The 15,458-nt window shown below is 38.2% G+C and overlaps 1 protein-coding gene across 2 annotated transcripts in view; it reads right to left on the bottom strand.

The window, feature by feature from the left end:
• The window catches only part of SA1 (stromal antigen), a 16,313-nt gene extending 855 nt beyond the window's left edge, over positions 1–15,458 (bottom strand). Inside the window, exons 1-9 of one of the 2 annotated variants that reach the window (XM_075308093.1) lie at positions 15,311–15,458; positions 14,766–15,252; positions 14,413–14,712; positions 14,221–14,351; positions 13,857–14,159; positions 12,961–13,796; positions 12,543–12,901; positions 236–395; positions 38–183 (exon numbers count right to left, since the gene is read on the bottom strand). In XM_075308093.1, the coding sequence (XP_075164208.1) occupies positions 38–183; positions 236–395; positions 12,543–12,901; positions 12,961–13,796; positions 13,857–14,159; positions 14,221–14,351; positions 14,413–14,712; positions 14,766–15,252; positions 15,311–15,378 (2,790 nt within the window). In that variant the 5' untranslated portion in view covers positions 15,379–15,458. The remainder of the gene's footprint in view (positions 1–37; positions 184–235; positions 396–12,542; positions 12,902–12,960; positions 13,797–13,856; positions 14,160–14,220; positions 14,352–14,412; positions 14,713–14,765; positions 15,253–15,310) is intronic. The other variant, XM_075308094.1, reaches the window with a different exon arrangement.

Raw genomic sequence — 15,458 nt, 5'->3', positions numbered from 1 at the left:
ATATACCACCTCTTTTCACATTTCAAAAATTCCGTACTTTAACGTAGTTTTTGAACATTCCTGCTGCACTTTTTGTTGGTATTATATTGTATACAACAAGTTTGCAATATGACGCCAAAAAATTCCGCTTCTTATGCAGTTCCATTATACGAGTCTCATCCTGGAGATCTGCGGAAATAGAATCTACATTGAGTTACAAACTATAATCGCGCAACAATTATCGTAAATCCAATACCTTCTTGTCTTATGGTAAAGACATAATGTTGCACAAAATTGTTCAATATAAGCTGTTCGTCTAATGTTGATTTATATTCCAAAGTACGTACATTAGGATTTTCATTGCGTGCTAATTGATCCGAAAATATTATCAGCAAATCACATATAGACTGGTAAGCCTATAAATAAAAAAAGCAAATTATACCTTTAGCTATTTTGGTTATACGTTTGGTTACACTATTTATGTAATTTATGGTTGCAATTTTTATTAGTAAGACTTCTCATTATTGGAAAATCTAAGAAAATGAAAAAAAAAACATGAAGAAACGTAGGTGCCTTCTTTCTTTAATTCATTCTTTCTTAATTGGCTTTCCCATGCACAAGACCACGAAAGTATCATATTTCAGCATGGGAAGTTTAAAATCATAATGTACAATTAAATAAATATTATGTAATTACAATATTAGGTTTCATGAAAAAAAAAATTAATTAAAATAGATCTATAAGCAAATAACCTTAATATATTATATTGAAAAACTGATTATAGACTAAAAAAACACTATTAAAATTTAAGTTTGGCAATTGTAAAAAGAGGAGAACAAATTTAATTTTGACAATTGTAAAAAGAGGAAATAGAAAATAAAAAACAATTAAAATAAAATTTATCATAACAGATAATGGATAAAAAATAATCAAATTGAAAATAGTGAAAAAGAAAAAAAAATTCAACGAAAATTTTATAACAAATAAAGGAAAGGTATAACTAAAGGTACATATTGCATAAAAATAAAGGTACATATTGCATAAAAACGAAAACAAATGTTAACAATTAGAACTGGCTCGCAAACAATATAGAGTAAAAAAAGTGAGAATAAAGATACTAGTTTAATTATTACTCAAAAAGGAGATAACATTTTTCCTAAAGGCATCTGCGTTACTTATACATTGGATATTATAAGTGAGTTCCACAGACGGATGGAGTTAATAAAAAATTGTCACTCAGAGACCAAACAGCTATGACGAAGCAAAATTAATCTTTTTCCTCTATTAAATCTCGAAAAACGCAGGCGTTGAAATAAATGCACCGGGTGACCACTATAAATAACCCTATGCATGAAAACAAGGATTCTTAACTTAAGGTTAGGTTCTTCTTGTTTCCCTAGAACAAGAAAGGATAAAAGTGGTGGCATACGCAGATGATGTGGCGCTAGCAGTCAGGGGAAAATTTCCATCCACAATCAGAGATATTATACAGAGAGCTCTCCGGATGACTGAGAAATGGGCGAAAGATAATGGTCTTGGTGTAAATCCAGCAAAGACAGAACTAGTCATGTACTGCAAAGATCGCAAAACTCCCACGATTAGGCCCATTTCCTTAGGGGGTACTGAAATTCCCTTTGGTGAGTGTGCAAAATACCTTGGCGTTATTTTGGACAGGAAGCTGAATTTTAGACTTAATATTGAAGAGAGGGCGAGAAAAGCCACGGTAGCTTTGTACTCGTGCAAAAAGGCAATAGGAAAAAAGTGGGGACTAAAACCAAGAATTGTGCATTGGCTATACACGGCAGTAGTTAGACCTATAATGCTATATGGTGTTGTAGTCTGGTGGCCGGCACTTCAGAAACCGACTTGTTTAGATAAAGTTCAGCGTATGGCGAGCTTATGAATCTCACGCGCATTTAGTAAGACAGGAACAGATTCCCTTAATGTCATGCTACATCTATTGCCTTTAGACATTTTGGCCAAACAGTCAGCTGCAACAACGGCTGTGCTGCAACAACGGCTGTGCGGTTGCGCGAGCTATCGCTGTGGTCTGAAAAAATGTACGGTCATAGTTCGGTCCTCAAAGTAATGCCAGATGTGCCTAACGTAGTGGATTACACCCTGGCAAAACCACTTTTCGACAAAAAGTTTGAAACTCTAATTCCCAACAGTGAGGCGTGGTGTACACAGACCCCGGGGAATAAAAGATATATAGATTTCTATACTGATGGCTCCAAATTGAATGGACAAGTGGGGTTCGGAGTATATTCTAAAGATCTGGAAATTCGAATAGGGAAAAGATTACCTAATCACTGTAGTGTTTTTCAGGCTGAAATATTGGCAATAAGAGAGGTGGTGAATTGGCTGAGAAGTAATGTTCCAACAAATATTGACATTAATATATACAGTCAACCTGCAATAAAATCCTTGGACTCTGTGTTCCTTAACTCGAAAACGGCCATAGACTGCCGCAAATCTCTCAACGAGATGGCTGAGCAGTACAATATTCACCTAATATGGGTGCCTAGCCAAAAGAACATACCGGGGAACTGCAAAGCAGATGTGTTAGCAAGGCTAGGAACTACCTTACATATTCCAGGGGAACTAGAATCTGTTGGTATGCCTCTGGCCAACTGCAAGCTCTTACTGCGTGAGAAGGCTGTTATGATGGCCAATATTCAATTTCAATTTCAATTTATTTCAAACATCAATACAATATTCGATGGGAGAATTGCAAGGGTTGTAACGACACCAAGCAAATATGGCCCCATTTAAACTTAAACCGCACACTAGATATGCTAGTGTTCTCAAGGCGTCAGATAGCACTCCTGATATCTCCTATAACGGGTCGCTGCCTGATAGGCGAATTTGCAAAAACTATAGGTGCGAAGTATAATGACTATTGTATAAGCTGTCATGATGTGGAGGAAAATGAATCAATTAAACACCTCTTGTGTGAGTGTCCTGTTTTTTGTGTAAGGCGTAAGCGAATTTTAGGAGCATATAGCTTTAGATTACTGGCGGACCTGGAAAACCTTAACTTAAGCAGTTTGTTAATGTTTTTGGAGCAATCTGGTTGGTTCTATTTAGGTTGACTGATATGTGCCCGGTCTGACACATAGATGGCGTCGCTAGTATTAAATGCATATTATTTTTATATAGTACCAACCTTCAAATGATTCGTGTCAAAATTTGACGTCTGTAAGTCAATTAGTTTGTGAGATAGAGCGTCTTTTGTGAAGTAACATTTGTTATTTGTTATTGTGAAAAAAATGGAAAAAAGAAGTATATACAGCACTAAGTTCGGCCGGGCCGAATCTTAAATACCCACCACCATGAACCAAATATTAGGGTTTCCTTTGAAATTTCAGGAGGGCTTGAGGACACTTCCCGAAGATAAATTTAAAGATTTCACCTATGAGGACTATATAAGATTCTGGATTTATAAGAACCATTTTTGTTTGAGTTTTAGAGGAATCATTAACATCTCTTGTAAGTGTGCAAGAAAATTATAAAATAACGTCTTGATTTGAAATCTTAAATCTGTAGAAGTAAAATCTGGAAATTTTACATTGAGTTTCAAGCAATTTTCATGATCAGTGTGCCTTCTACACCCTCAAGAAGTGAAGTCGGTCTATATGGAGGCATTACCAAATGGACCGATAAAAACTTAATCCGATACACGTTTTTGTGAGCCTAAAATACCAGGATATTTACAATTTCAGGCAAATCAGTTAAAAACTACGGTTTCTAGAAACCCAAGGAGTTAAATCGGGAGATCGTTCTTATGGGGGCTATACTAAAATATGGACCGATACTCACCGTTTTCGGCACACCTCTTTATGACCCGAAAATACCTCTAGATTTCCAATTTCAGGCAAATAGGATAAAAACTTCGGATTCTAGAAGCCCAAGAAGTAAAATCAGGAAATCGGTCTATATGGAGGCTATACCAAAATATGGACCGATACTCACCATTTTCGGCACACCTCTTTATGGTCCTAAAATATCTCTAGATTTCCAATTTCAGACAAATTGGATAAAAACTACGGTTTCTATAAGCCCAAGACCCCAAATCGGGAGGTCGTTTTATATGGGGACCATACCAAAACATGGACCGATACTCACAATTTTTGGCACACGTATTTGTGGTCCTACAATACCTCTAGATTTCCAATTTCAGGTAAATTGAATAAAAACTGCGGTTTCTATAAGCCCAAGAAGTAAAATCGGGAGATCGGTCTATATGGGGGCCATACCAAAATATGGACCCATACTCACAATTTTTGGCACACGTATTTGTGGTCCTACAATACCTCTAGATTTCCAATTTCAGGTAAATTGAATAAAAACTGCGGTTTCTATAAGCCCAAGAAGTAAAATGGGGAGATCGGTCTATATGGGGGCTATACCAAAACATGGACCATTACTCACCATTTTTGGCACACCTCTTTATGGTCATAAAATACCTCTAGATTTCAAATTTCAGGCAAATTGGATAATAACTACGATTTCTATAAGCCCAAGACCCCAAATCGGGAGGTCGGTTTATATGGGGACTATATCAAAACCTGGACCGATATAGCCCATCTTCGAACCTGACCTGCCTGCAGACAAAAGACGAGTTTATGCAAAATTTCAGCACGATTGCTTCATTATTGAAGACTTTACCGTGATTACAACAGACAGACAGACGGACATCGTTATATCGTCTTAGAATTTCTCCCTGATCAAGAATATATATACTTTATATAGTCGGAAATCGATATTTCTATGTGTCACCATTCTATGGTGGTGGGTATAAAAAGGAATTTCGTGTTTTGATAAAATACTGAAGGGAAAAAATACGGTGGAAGCAAAAACTTGATAATGAGTTTCCCGACTCTGCCCCAGGGAAGTCAACAATAATTGATTGGTATGCAAAATTCAAGCGTGGTGAAATGAGCACAGATGACGGTGAACGCAGTGGACGCCCGAAAGAGGTGGTTACCGACGAAAACATCGAAAAAATTCACAAAATGATTTTGAATGACCGTAAAATGAAGTTGATCAAGATAGCAAAGGCCTTAAAGATATCAAAGGAACGTGTTGGTCATATCATTCATCAATATTTGGATATGCGGAAGCTCTGTGCAAAATGGATGCCGTGCGAGCTCACATTTGACCAAAAACAACAACGTGTTGATGATTCTGAGCGGTGTTTGCAGCTGTTAACTCGTAATACACCCAAGTTTTTCCGTCGATATGTGACAATGGATGAAACATGGCTCCATCACTACACTTCTGAGTTCAATCGACAGTCGGCTGAGTGGACAGCGACCGGTGAACCGTCACCGAAGCGTGGAAAGACTCAAAAGTCCGCTGCCAAAGTAATGGCCTCTGTTTTTTGGGATGCGCATGGAATAATTTTTATCGATTATCTTGAGAAGGGAAAAACCATCAACAGTGACTATTATATGGCGTTATTGGAGCGTTTGAAGGTCGAAATCGCGGCAAAACGGCCCCATATGAAGAAGAAAAAAGTGTTGTTCCACCAAGACAACGCACCGTGCCACAAGTCATTGAGAACGATGGCAAAAATTCATGAATTGGGCTTCGAATTGCTTCCCCACCCATCGCCGAAACTGAGGCATATTTTGAGGCAAAACCGAAGGAGTACTACCAAAATGGTATCAAAACATTGGAAGGTCGTTATAATCGTTGCATCGCTCTTGAAGGGAACTATGTTGAATAATAAAAGCGAATTTTGACAAAAAAATGTGTTTTTCTTTGTTAGACCGGGGACTTATCAGCCAACCTGTCGGATTCTAGAAGCCCAAGAAGTAAAATCGGGAAATCGGTCTATATGGGGGCTATACCAAAATATGGACCGATACTCACCAATTTCGGCACACCTCTTTATGGTCCTAAAATATCTCTAGATTTCCAATTTCAGACAAGTTGGATAAAAACTACGGTTTCTATAAGCCCAAGACCCCAAATCGGGAGGTCGTTTTATATGGGGACCATACCAAAACATGGACCGATACTAACAATTTTTGGCACACGTATTTGTGGTCCTACAATACCTCTAGATTTCCAATTTCAGGTAAATTGAATAAAAACTGCGGTTTCTATAAGCCCAAGAAGTAAAATCGGCAGATCGGTCTATATGGGGGCTATACCAAAATATGGACCCATACTCACAATTTTTGGCACACGTATTTGTGGTCCTACAATACCTCTAGATTTCCAATTTCAGGTAAATTGAATAAAAACTGCGGTTTCTATAAGCCCAAGAAGTAAAATGGGGAGATCGGTCTATATGGGGGCTATACCAAAACATGGACCATTACTCACCATTTTTGGCACACCTCTTTATGGTCATAAAATACCTCTAGATTTCAAATTTCAGGCAAATTGGATAATAACTACGATTTCTATAAGCCCAAGACCCCAAATCGGGAGGTCGGTTTATATGGGGACTATATCAAAACCTGGACCGATATAGCCCATCTTCGAACCTGACCTGCCTGCAGACAAAAGACGAGTTTATGCAAAATTTCAGCACGATTGCTTCATTATTGAAGACTTTACCGTGATTACAACAGACAGACAGACGGACATCGTTATATCGTCTTAGAATTTCTCCCTGATCAAGAATACATATACTTTATATAGTCGGAAATCGATATTTCTATGTGTCACCATTCTATGGTGGTGGGTATAAGAAGGAATTTCGTGTTTTGATAAAATACTGAAGGGAAAAAATACGGTGGAAGCAAAAACTTGATAATGAGTTTCCCGACTCTGCCCCAGGGAAGTCAACAAAAATTGATTGGTATGCAAAATTCAAGCGTGGTGAAATGAGCACAGATGACGGTGAACGCAGTGGACGCCCGAAAGAGGTGGTTACCGACGAAAACATCGAAAAAATTCACAAAATGATTTTGAATGACCGTAAAATGAAGTTGATCAAGATAGCAAAGGCCTTAAAGATATCAAAGGAACGTGTTGGTCATATCATTCATCAATATTTCGATATGCGGAAGCTCTGTGCAAAATGGATGCCGTGCGAGCTCACATTTCCTTTGAAATTTCAGGAGGGCTTGAGGACACTTCCCGAAGATAAATTTAAAGATTTCACCTATGAGGACTATATAAGATTCTGGATTTATAAGAACCATTTTTGTTTGAGTTTTAGAGGAATCATTAACATCTCTTGTAAGTGTGCAAGAAAATTATAAAATAACGTCTTGATTTGAAATCTTAAATCTGTAGAAGTAAAATCTGGAAATTTTACATTGAGTTTCAAGCAATTTTCATGATCAGTGTGCCTTCTACACCCTCAAGAAGTGAAGTCGGTCTATATGGAGGCATTACCAAATGGACCGATAAAAACTTAATCCGATACACGTTTTTGTGAGCCTAAAATACCAGGATATTTACAATTTCAGGCAAATCAGTTAAAAACTACGGTTTCTAGAAACCCAAGGAGTTAAATCGGGAGATCGTTCTTATGGGGGCTATACTAAAATATGGACCGATACTCACCGTTTTCGGCACACCTCTTTATGACCCGAAAATACCTCTAGATTTCCAATTTCAGGCAAATAGGATAAAAACTTCGGATTCTAGAAGCCCAAGAAGTAAAATCAGGAAATCGGTCTATATGGAGGCTATACCAAAATATGGACCGATACTCACCATTTTCGGCACACCTCTTTATGGTCCTAAAATATCTCTAGATTTCCAATTTCAGACAAATTGGATAAAAACTACGGTTTCTATAAGCCCAAGACCCCAAATCGGGAGGTCGTTTTATATGGGGACCATACCAAAACATGGACCGATACTCACAATTTTTGGCACACGTATTTGTGGTCCTACAATACCTCTAGATTTCCAATTTCAGGTAAATTGAATAAAAACTGCGGTTTCTATAAGCCCAAGAAGTAAAATCGGGAGATCGGTCTATATGGGGGCCATACCAAAATATGGACCCATACTCACAATTTTTGGCACACGTATTTGTGGTCCTACAATACCTCTAGATTTCCAATTTCAGGTAAATTGAATAAAAACTGCGGTTTCTATAAGCCCAAGAAGTAAAATGGGGAGATCGGTCTATATGGGGGCTATACCAAAACATGGACCATTACTCACCATTTTTGGCACACCTCTTTATGGTCATAAAATACCTCTAGATTTCAAATTTCAGGCAAATTGGATAATAACTACGATTTCTATAAGCCCAAGACCCCAAATCGGGAGGTCGGTTTATATGGGGACTATATCAAAACCTGGACCGATATAGCCCATCTTCGAACCTGACCTGCCTGCAGACAAAAGACGAGTTTATGCAAAATTTCAGCACGATTGCTTCATTATTGAAGACTTTACCGTGATTACAACAGACAGACAGACGGACATCGTTATATCGTCTTAGAATTTCTCCCTGATCAAGAATATATATACTTTATATAGTCGGAAATCGATATTTCTATGTGTCACCATTCTATGGTGGTGGGTATAAAAAGGAATTTCGTGTTTTGATAAAATACTGAAGGGAAAAAATACGGTGGAAGCAAAAACTTGATAATGAGTTTCCCGACTCTGCCCCAGGGAAGTCAACAATAATTGATTGGTATGCAAAATTCAAGCGTGGTGAAATGAGCACAGATGACGGTGAACGCAGTGGACGCCCGAAAGAGGTGGTTACCGACGAAAACATCGAAAAAATTCACAAAATGATTTTGAATGACCGTAAAATGAAGTTGATCAAGATAGCAAAGGCCTTAAAGATATCAAAGGAACGTGTTGGTCATATCATTCATCAATATTTGGATATGCGGAAGCTCTGTGCAAAATGGATGCCGTGCGAGCTCACATTTGACCAAAAACAACAACGTGTTGATGATTCTGAGCGGTGTTTGCAGCTGTTAACTCGTAATACACCCAAGTTTTTCCGTCGATATGTGACAATGGATGAAACATGGCTCCATCACTACACTTCTGAGTTCAATCGACAGTCGGCTGAGTGGACAGCGACCGGTGAACCGTCACCGAAGCGTGGAAAGACTCAAAAGTCCGCTGCCAAAGTAATGGCCTCTGTTTTTTGGGATGCGCATGGAATAATTTTTATCGATTATCTTGAGAAGGGAAAAACCATCAACAGTGACTATTATATGGCGTTATTGGAGCGTTTGAAGGTCGAAATCGCGGCAAAACGGCCCCATATGAAGAAGAAAAAAGTGTTGTTCCACCAAGACAACGCACCGTGCCACAAGTCATTGAGAACGATGGCAAAAATTCATGAATTGGGCTTCGAATTGCTTCCCCACCCATCGCCGAAACTGAGGCATATTTTGAGGCAAAACCGAAGGAGTACTACCAAAATGGTATCAAAACATTGGAAGGTCGTTATAATCGTTGCATCGCTCTTGAAGGGAACTATGTTGAATAATAAAAGCGAATTTTGACAAAAAAATGTGTTTTTCTTTGTTAGACCGGGGACTTATCAGCCAACCTGTCGGATTCTAGAAGCCCAAGAAGTAAAATCGGGAAATCGGTCTATATGGGGGCTATACCAAAATATGGACCGATACTCACCAATTTCGGCACACCTCTTTATGGTCCTAAAATATCTCTAGATTTCCAATTTCAGACAAGTTGGATAAAAACTACGGTTTCTATAAGCCCAAGACCCCAAATCGGGAGGTCGTTTTATATGGGGACCATACCAAAACATGGACCGATACTAACAATTTTTGGCACACGTATTTGTGGTCCTACAATACCTCTAGATTTCCAATTTCAGGTAAATTGAATAAAAACTGCGGTTTCTATAAGCCCAAGAAGTAAAATCGGCAGATCGGTCTATATGGGGGCTATACCAAAATATGGACCCATACTCACAATTTTTGGCACACGTATTTGTGGTCCTACAATACCTCTAGATTTCCAATTTCAGGTAAATTGAATAAAAACTGCGGTTTCTATAAGCCCAAGAAGTAAAATGGGGAGATCGGTCTATATGGGGGCTATACCAAAACATGGACCATTACTCACCATTTTTGGCACACCTCTTTATGGTCATAAAATACCTCTAGATTTCAAATTTCAGGCAAATTGGATAATAACTACGATTTCTATAAGCCCAAGACCCCAAATCGGGAGGTCGGTTTATATGGGGACTATATCAAAACCTGGACCGATATAGCCCATCTTCGAACCTGACCTGCCTGCAGACAAAAGACGAGTTTATGCAAAATTTCAGCACGATTGCTTCATTATTGAAGACTTTACCGTGATTACAACAGACAGACAGACGGACATCGTTATATCGTCTTAGAATTTCTCCCTGATCAAGAATACATATACTTTATATAGTCGGAAATCGATATTTCTATGTGTCACCATTCTATGGTGGTGGGTATAAGAAGGAATTTCGTGTTTTGATAAAATACTGAAGGGAAAAAATACGGTGGAAGCAAAAACTTGATAATGAGTTTCCCGACTCTGCCCCAGGGAAGTCAACAAAAATTGATTGGTATGCAAAATTCAAGCGTGGTGAAATGAGCACAGATGACGGTGAACGCAGTGGACGCCCGAAAGAGGTGGTTACCGACGAAAACATCGAAAAAATTCACAAAATGATTTTGAATGACCGTAAAATGAAGTTGATCAAGATAGCAAAGGCCTTAAAGATATCAAAGGAACGTGTTGGTCATATCATTCATCAATATTTCGATATGCGGAAGCTCTGTGCAAAATGGATGCCGTGCGAGCTCACATTTGACCAAAAACAACAACGTGTTGATGATTCTGAGCGGTGTTTGCAGCTGTTAACTCGTAATACACCCAAGTTTTTCCGTCGATATGTGACAATGGATGAAACATGGCTCCATCACTACACTTCTGAGTTCAATCGACAGTCGGCTGAGTGGACAGCGACCGGTGAACCGTCACCGAAGCGTGGAAAGACTCAAAAGTCCGCTGCCAAAGTAATGGCCTCTGTTTTTTGGGATGCGCATGGAATAATTTTTATCGATTATCTTGAGAAGGGAAAAACCATCAACAGTGACTATTATATGGCGTTATTGGAGCGTTTGAAGGTCGAAATCGCGGCAAAACGGCCCCATATGAAGAAGAAAAAAGTGTTGTTCCACCAAGACAACGCACCGTGCCACAAGTCATTGAGAACGATGGCAAAAATTCATGAATTGGGCTTCGAATTGCTTCCCCACCCATCGCCGAAACTGAGGCATATTTTGAGGCAAAGCCGAAGGAGTACTACCAAAATGGTATCAAAACATTGGAAGGTCGTTATAATCGTTGCATCGCTCTTGAAGGGAACTATGTTGAATAATAAAAACGAATTTTGACAAAAAAATGTGTTTTTCTTTGTTAGACCGGGGACTTATCAGCCAACCTGTTACGTAGCGTCCTATTCATTCTCTGCATGCTTAGGGCATCGCACTTAGCAAAAAGTTAACAGCCGTAAAGCATAATGGACATCAAGAATGATTTGGCTAAGATAACCCTTATTCTTAACGGAGTACAACGTCGTGATTGCCATAGTGTCCGAAGTATTGAATATACACGCTCACACATAGCAGTAATATGGTCGAATCACGTCAGAGTGCTGTTGAACATTACCCCAAGATTTCTGGCACGCTCCACTATCCCAATCGTCTGATTATCTATCCTTATGTCAACATTCACTCTATTCCTCACTGTTCGCCCTTTAATTACCAAACACTTAGATTTTATTAGGTTAATAGTAATAAGGCCATTGGCCGATGCCCACATTGATATCATCCCAAGATCCTCATTCAATAAAGCCTCACAACTACCAATTGATGATGGTTCGCACCCAATATATAACTGAATAGCTTGCATGATTTGGACTTTGCAATGTCTTTAAATTAGTGTAACTCTACATTAGATTTAATTTACTTTTAATTCTGCTAGTCTGTAATTATTTATTAAGTCCATAGACTTAATAAATAAATATAAATATATGTTGAATTATGTTGGAGTAGACAGCTGCCTTATAAAATGTCATTAAAGATGTCTATACTATTCTTACACATGATGAGCGTTCTTCTGCTAAGGAATGAATGGATCCAAGCACTTATATATTGGGGAAGATAATGTTAATCTGATACATTAAAACAGAGCAATGCCCAAAAATTTTAATAACTGTAAAATCTCTGCCTGTCTTCGCAATAGGGACTTGGAATGATGGCTACCAAGTTTCTCTTGAGAGGTTTGGATTGGGTAATTTCTGAAGACACTCTTTTTTATTGACAGATTAGACAATGCAATTAATTTACCAATATATTTTTATAACCTGCGCCACACTGTAGAACAGAGTATTAGTGCATATGTTTGCACTACAAAGAAGTAGTTAATTCTATTGGATGACTTTTGAATCATATGATAAGTTTTTTAGCGCAAATATTTGTTACTAATAAAGGCTATTCACGCCATGTACCAATTAAAATTATGTTAAAAACAAAAATCAAATTACAATAAACGTCATATCTCTTACAAGGTTCTCACTTTTAATAACTTACCGCTTCTTGCACATCATCAGTGGGCCCATCACGCGTTAGCTCAAAACAAGCAAACATATATTTATCCAAATTAGTCCTTAACTCTTTTACAGACGCTTCTATTTGTGATGTTTCACAATTATTTTCTACGTAGTATAAACCCCAGCTTATTGAAAAATAACAAGCTTCTATACTATATACCAACGCTTCGTTTGGGATATTTCTTCCAGGATTTTCCTTGGATTGACATTCGTCTACGTCTTGGAATAATGAATCGAATAAATTCCAAGGATTCATGTTGTGAGAAGAGAATAGAATTGAAACAACTTTTAGGGAACTTATAACATTATAGATTTCATCTTCGTTGGGTAATTCTTCGCCTGAAATGAAAAATTATTTAAAAAAAACTCTACATACTATCATGGCATGTGCAACTAACCGGCAATTAAATTACGCCAATCTTCTATTGAGTCCTTATATTTATTAACGGCATTATCAATTATGTTAGAACGCGCCACGTCGCAACGCGTATATGTTGCACTACCTTCTGTGCACAAATATTCCAATGTTTTTGCACATGTTTCCAAAACGTCACGGTCGGTGTGTACCGACATGATGTAGCTCATTTTATCGAGTAATGCTTGCAGGTTAGCTTCTTGGCGGTTCGTAGTGTAAATATCTAATTCAAAATACTGCGGCACTGATAATAAATTCGCTAATTTTTCACTATCCGCTTGATATTTTTCCAACAGTGGAGGTAAGGTTACAATAAAATGCTCTGTTAGCTTTACCTTCTCATCTTGTATAGCTTTTAACTCCTTGGCATTTAAATATATTTTTCGATTACTAGCCCTTCCGACTGGAGCTTCTCCGGTCGCTGCTTGTTTCACACTGCTTACCATGATTTCGATCAAAGTTGATTCTTGTTTATTGTCTAATACTTCTTCATTGGGGCCAGGTTCTTCAAGCAGTAAGTCTGTCATACATTCCCAATCTTTTACCATGGGATTATTATCCATAAAAGAATCTACAAGATAAGCACCGTGCTCGTGCAACTCCGATTCAATCATAAATTGAACCAGATCACGTATTAACGGGGTATTGGGCAGGCGAAGTTTACCTCTTTTAGACTTCGTTTCTTCCATATCGGCTGTCAAATGGAAGAGACGTACATTAAGAAATTCTGCGGCAGCTTGAGCAACACCTCGATGTGAAGAATATACCAATTCATATACGATCTCACAGTCTTTGTCAGCCAATATATCGGGGTGAATCCTATAAATGCATACAAATGTATTTTCCCGTACGAGGTAAAATTCCATAAGAGGTACTTACTTTAATATACTTATTACTAATTTAACTGCATGCACTGCAACATCAAATTCCTTGTCTAATGTCATCGCGACAATGCGATCTTTAAACTTTGACGTAAACAACTCAAGTTTGGCCTTCAATTCTTCTTTATCATAGAGCGGTAAAAGCGCTTGGAGGCATCGTAATCGCACTTCACCAACTTTATCGTGAAGGGTCCAACCAATGTATTTCAGATAGGAATCATCAAGGAAGTTTTGCGGGTAATTCTCCATCCATACTCCAATTTCAGCCATACATATGGCTCGAATATCAGGCAGCGTATCCCTTCAATGAAAGCAACCAAATTATTAGACAGAAGATTAATATTTCAGAATAAAATGTTTACCTATAACGATGAACAAAGACAGATTTAAACATATACGTTAACATATTTTTTATCTCATCCATATTTTCTTCCAGCTCTGCCCTTTTAGCCATTAAAGACTCCAGCCGATCGGATGCTCGTCGATCACGAGACTATTGGGTGGTTATATACTATCATTAAGAAGACAACAATAACCTCATATCTGCTACTTACCTTCAGACGTTCGGCTTCATACTGTTTTGCAGCATTTTCAAAGTTATTTGATACCAATAAAGCTACGTCGACAAGAGCCGTCATAAGTTTCATGGCAGCTAACGTTGCGGTATGTCTGAATGCTCGAACTTGAGAATCGGATAGACCAGTTAATAAGGAAATTACATTGTCCATAAGGAACTGATCGTAAATTATTGAATACTGGCATTGTTTAACCAGTGTTTGAACAAAATCACAAAAGTTCATTTTAAATTTTTTCCATTGTTGACCTGGTATTATTAGAGGGTATTCTCCACTTTCCTGTAGGGACACAATTTTTAAATATGGCCTTCAAATTATAAACAACATGGTACCTCATCAAATTCTTCCGTCATTTTTCGTATAACAGCTGTGTGGTCCATAGGATGTTCTGTGTCTTCTGGAATTTTTCCCTTGCAACCACTGGCATTTATGAAAAATTGCAGAAGTGCTATCAAAGCTGTGTCCCGATTTAATTTATATTGCTCAATCCAATCATCAACAATTGTCGAAATTGGTGATTTGGAATGGCGCACTATAAAATATATGCTATTTTCATCGGTAGTTACATCCCTCTCCATGTCAATACGTTCCTGTTCTTTGTCAACATGTTCCTTACGTGGACGATCAGCTTTCTCTCTTCGCTCACCCGGAGGCTTCTTTGGTTTTTCAGTTTTCTTTTTTCGTACAACTGGAGCCCAGAAATCATCTTCATCTTCGTCGATTATTGGGGGTTTGTCACGAACTCCTCCACGAGCTCGAAGCCGTGTCATCCGTTTCGTAGGGCTGTCCCCATCGGATATTGAGTCATTAACATTTTCCCTGTTCATGAGATAGGAATGTGAAAGCACGTCCGATATATAATTGTAGAATAATTTACCCTTGCTCATCATATTCCGGAGGAATATCATCCATTCGTATTCGCTTTCCACCGCGTCTCGCCATCATATTGATTTTATATCTGTTCTGTATTTTTATTGTGTATGCGGCGTCCAACTATGCGATCAGGGTTGCCAAATTTTGTTGTC

The sequence above is a fragment of the Haematobia irritans genome, chromosome 4 (genome assembly GCF_050003625.1).
Source record: "Haematobia irritans isolate KBUSLIRL chromosome 4, ASM5000362v1, whole genome shotgun sequence".
Classification (NCBI taxonomy): domain Eukaryota; kingdom Metazoa; phylum Arthropoda; class Insecta; order Diptera; family Muscidae; genus Haematobia; species Haematobia irritans.
The sequence above is the reverse complement of the archived record's forward strand: the minus strand, read 5'-3'. Positions and strand labels throughout refer to the sequence as shown.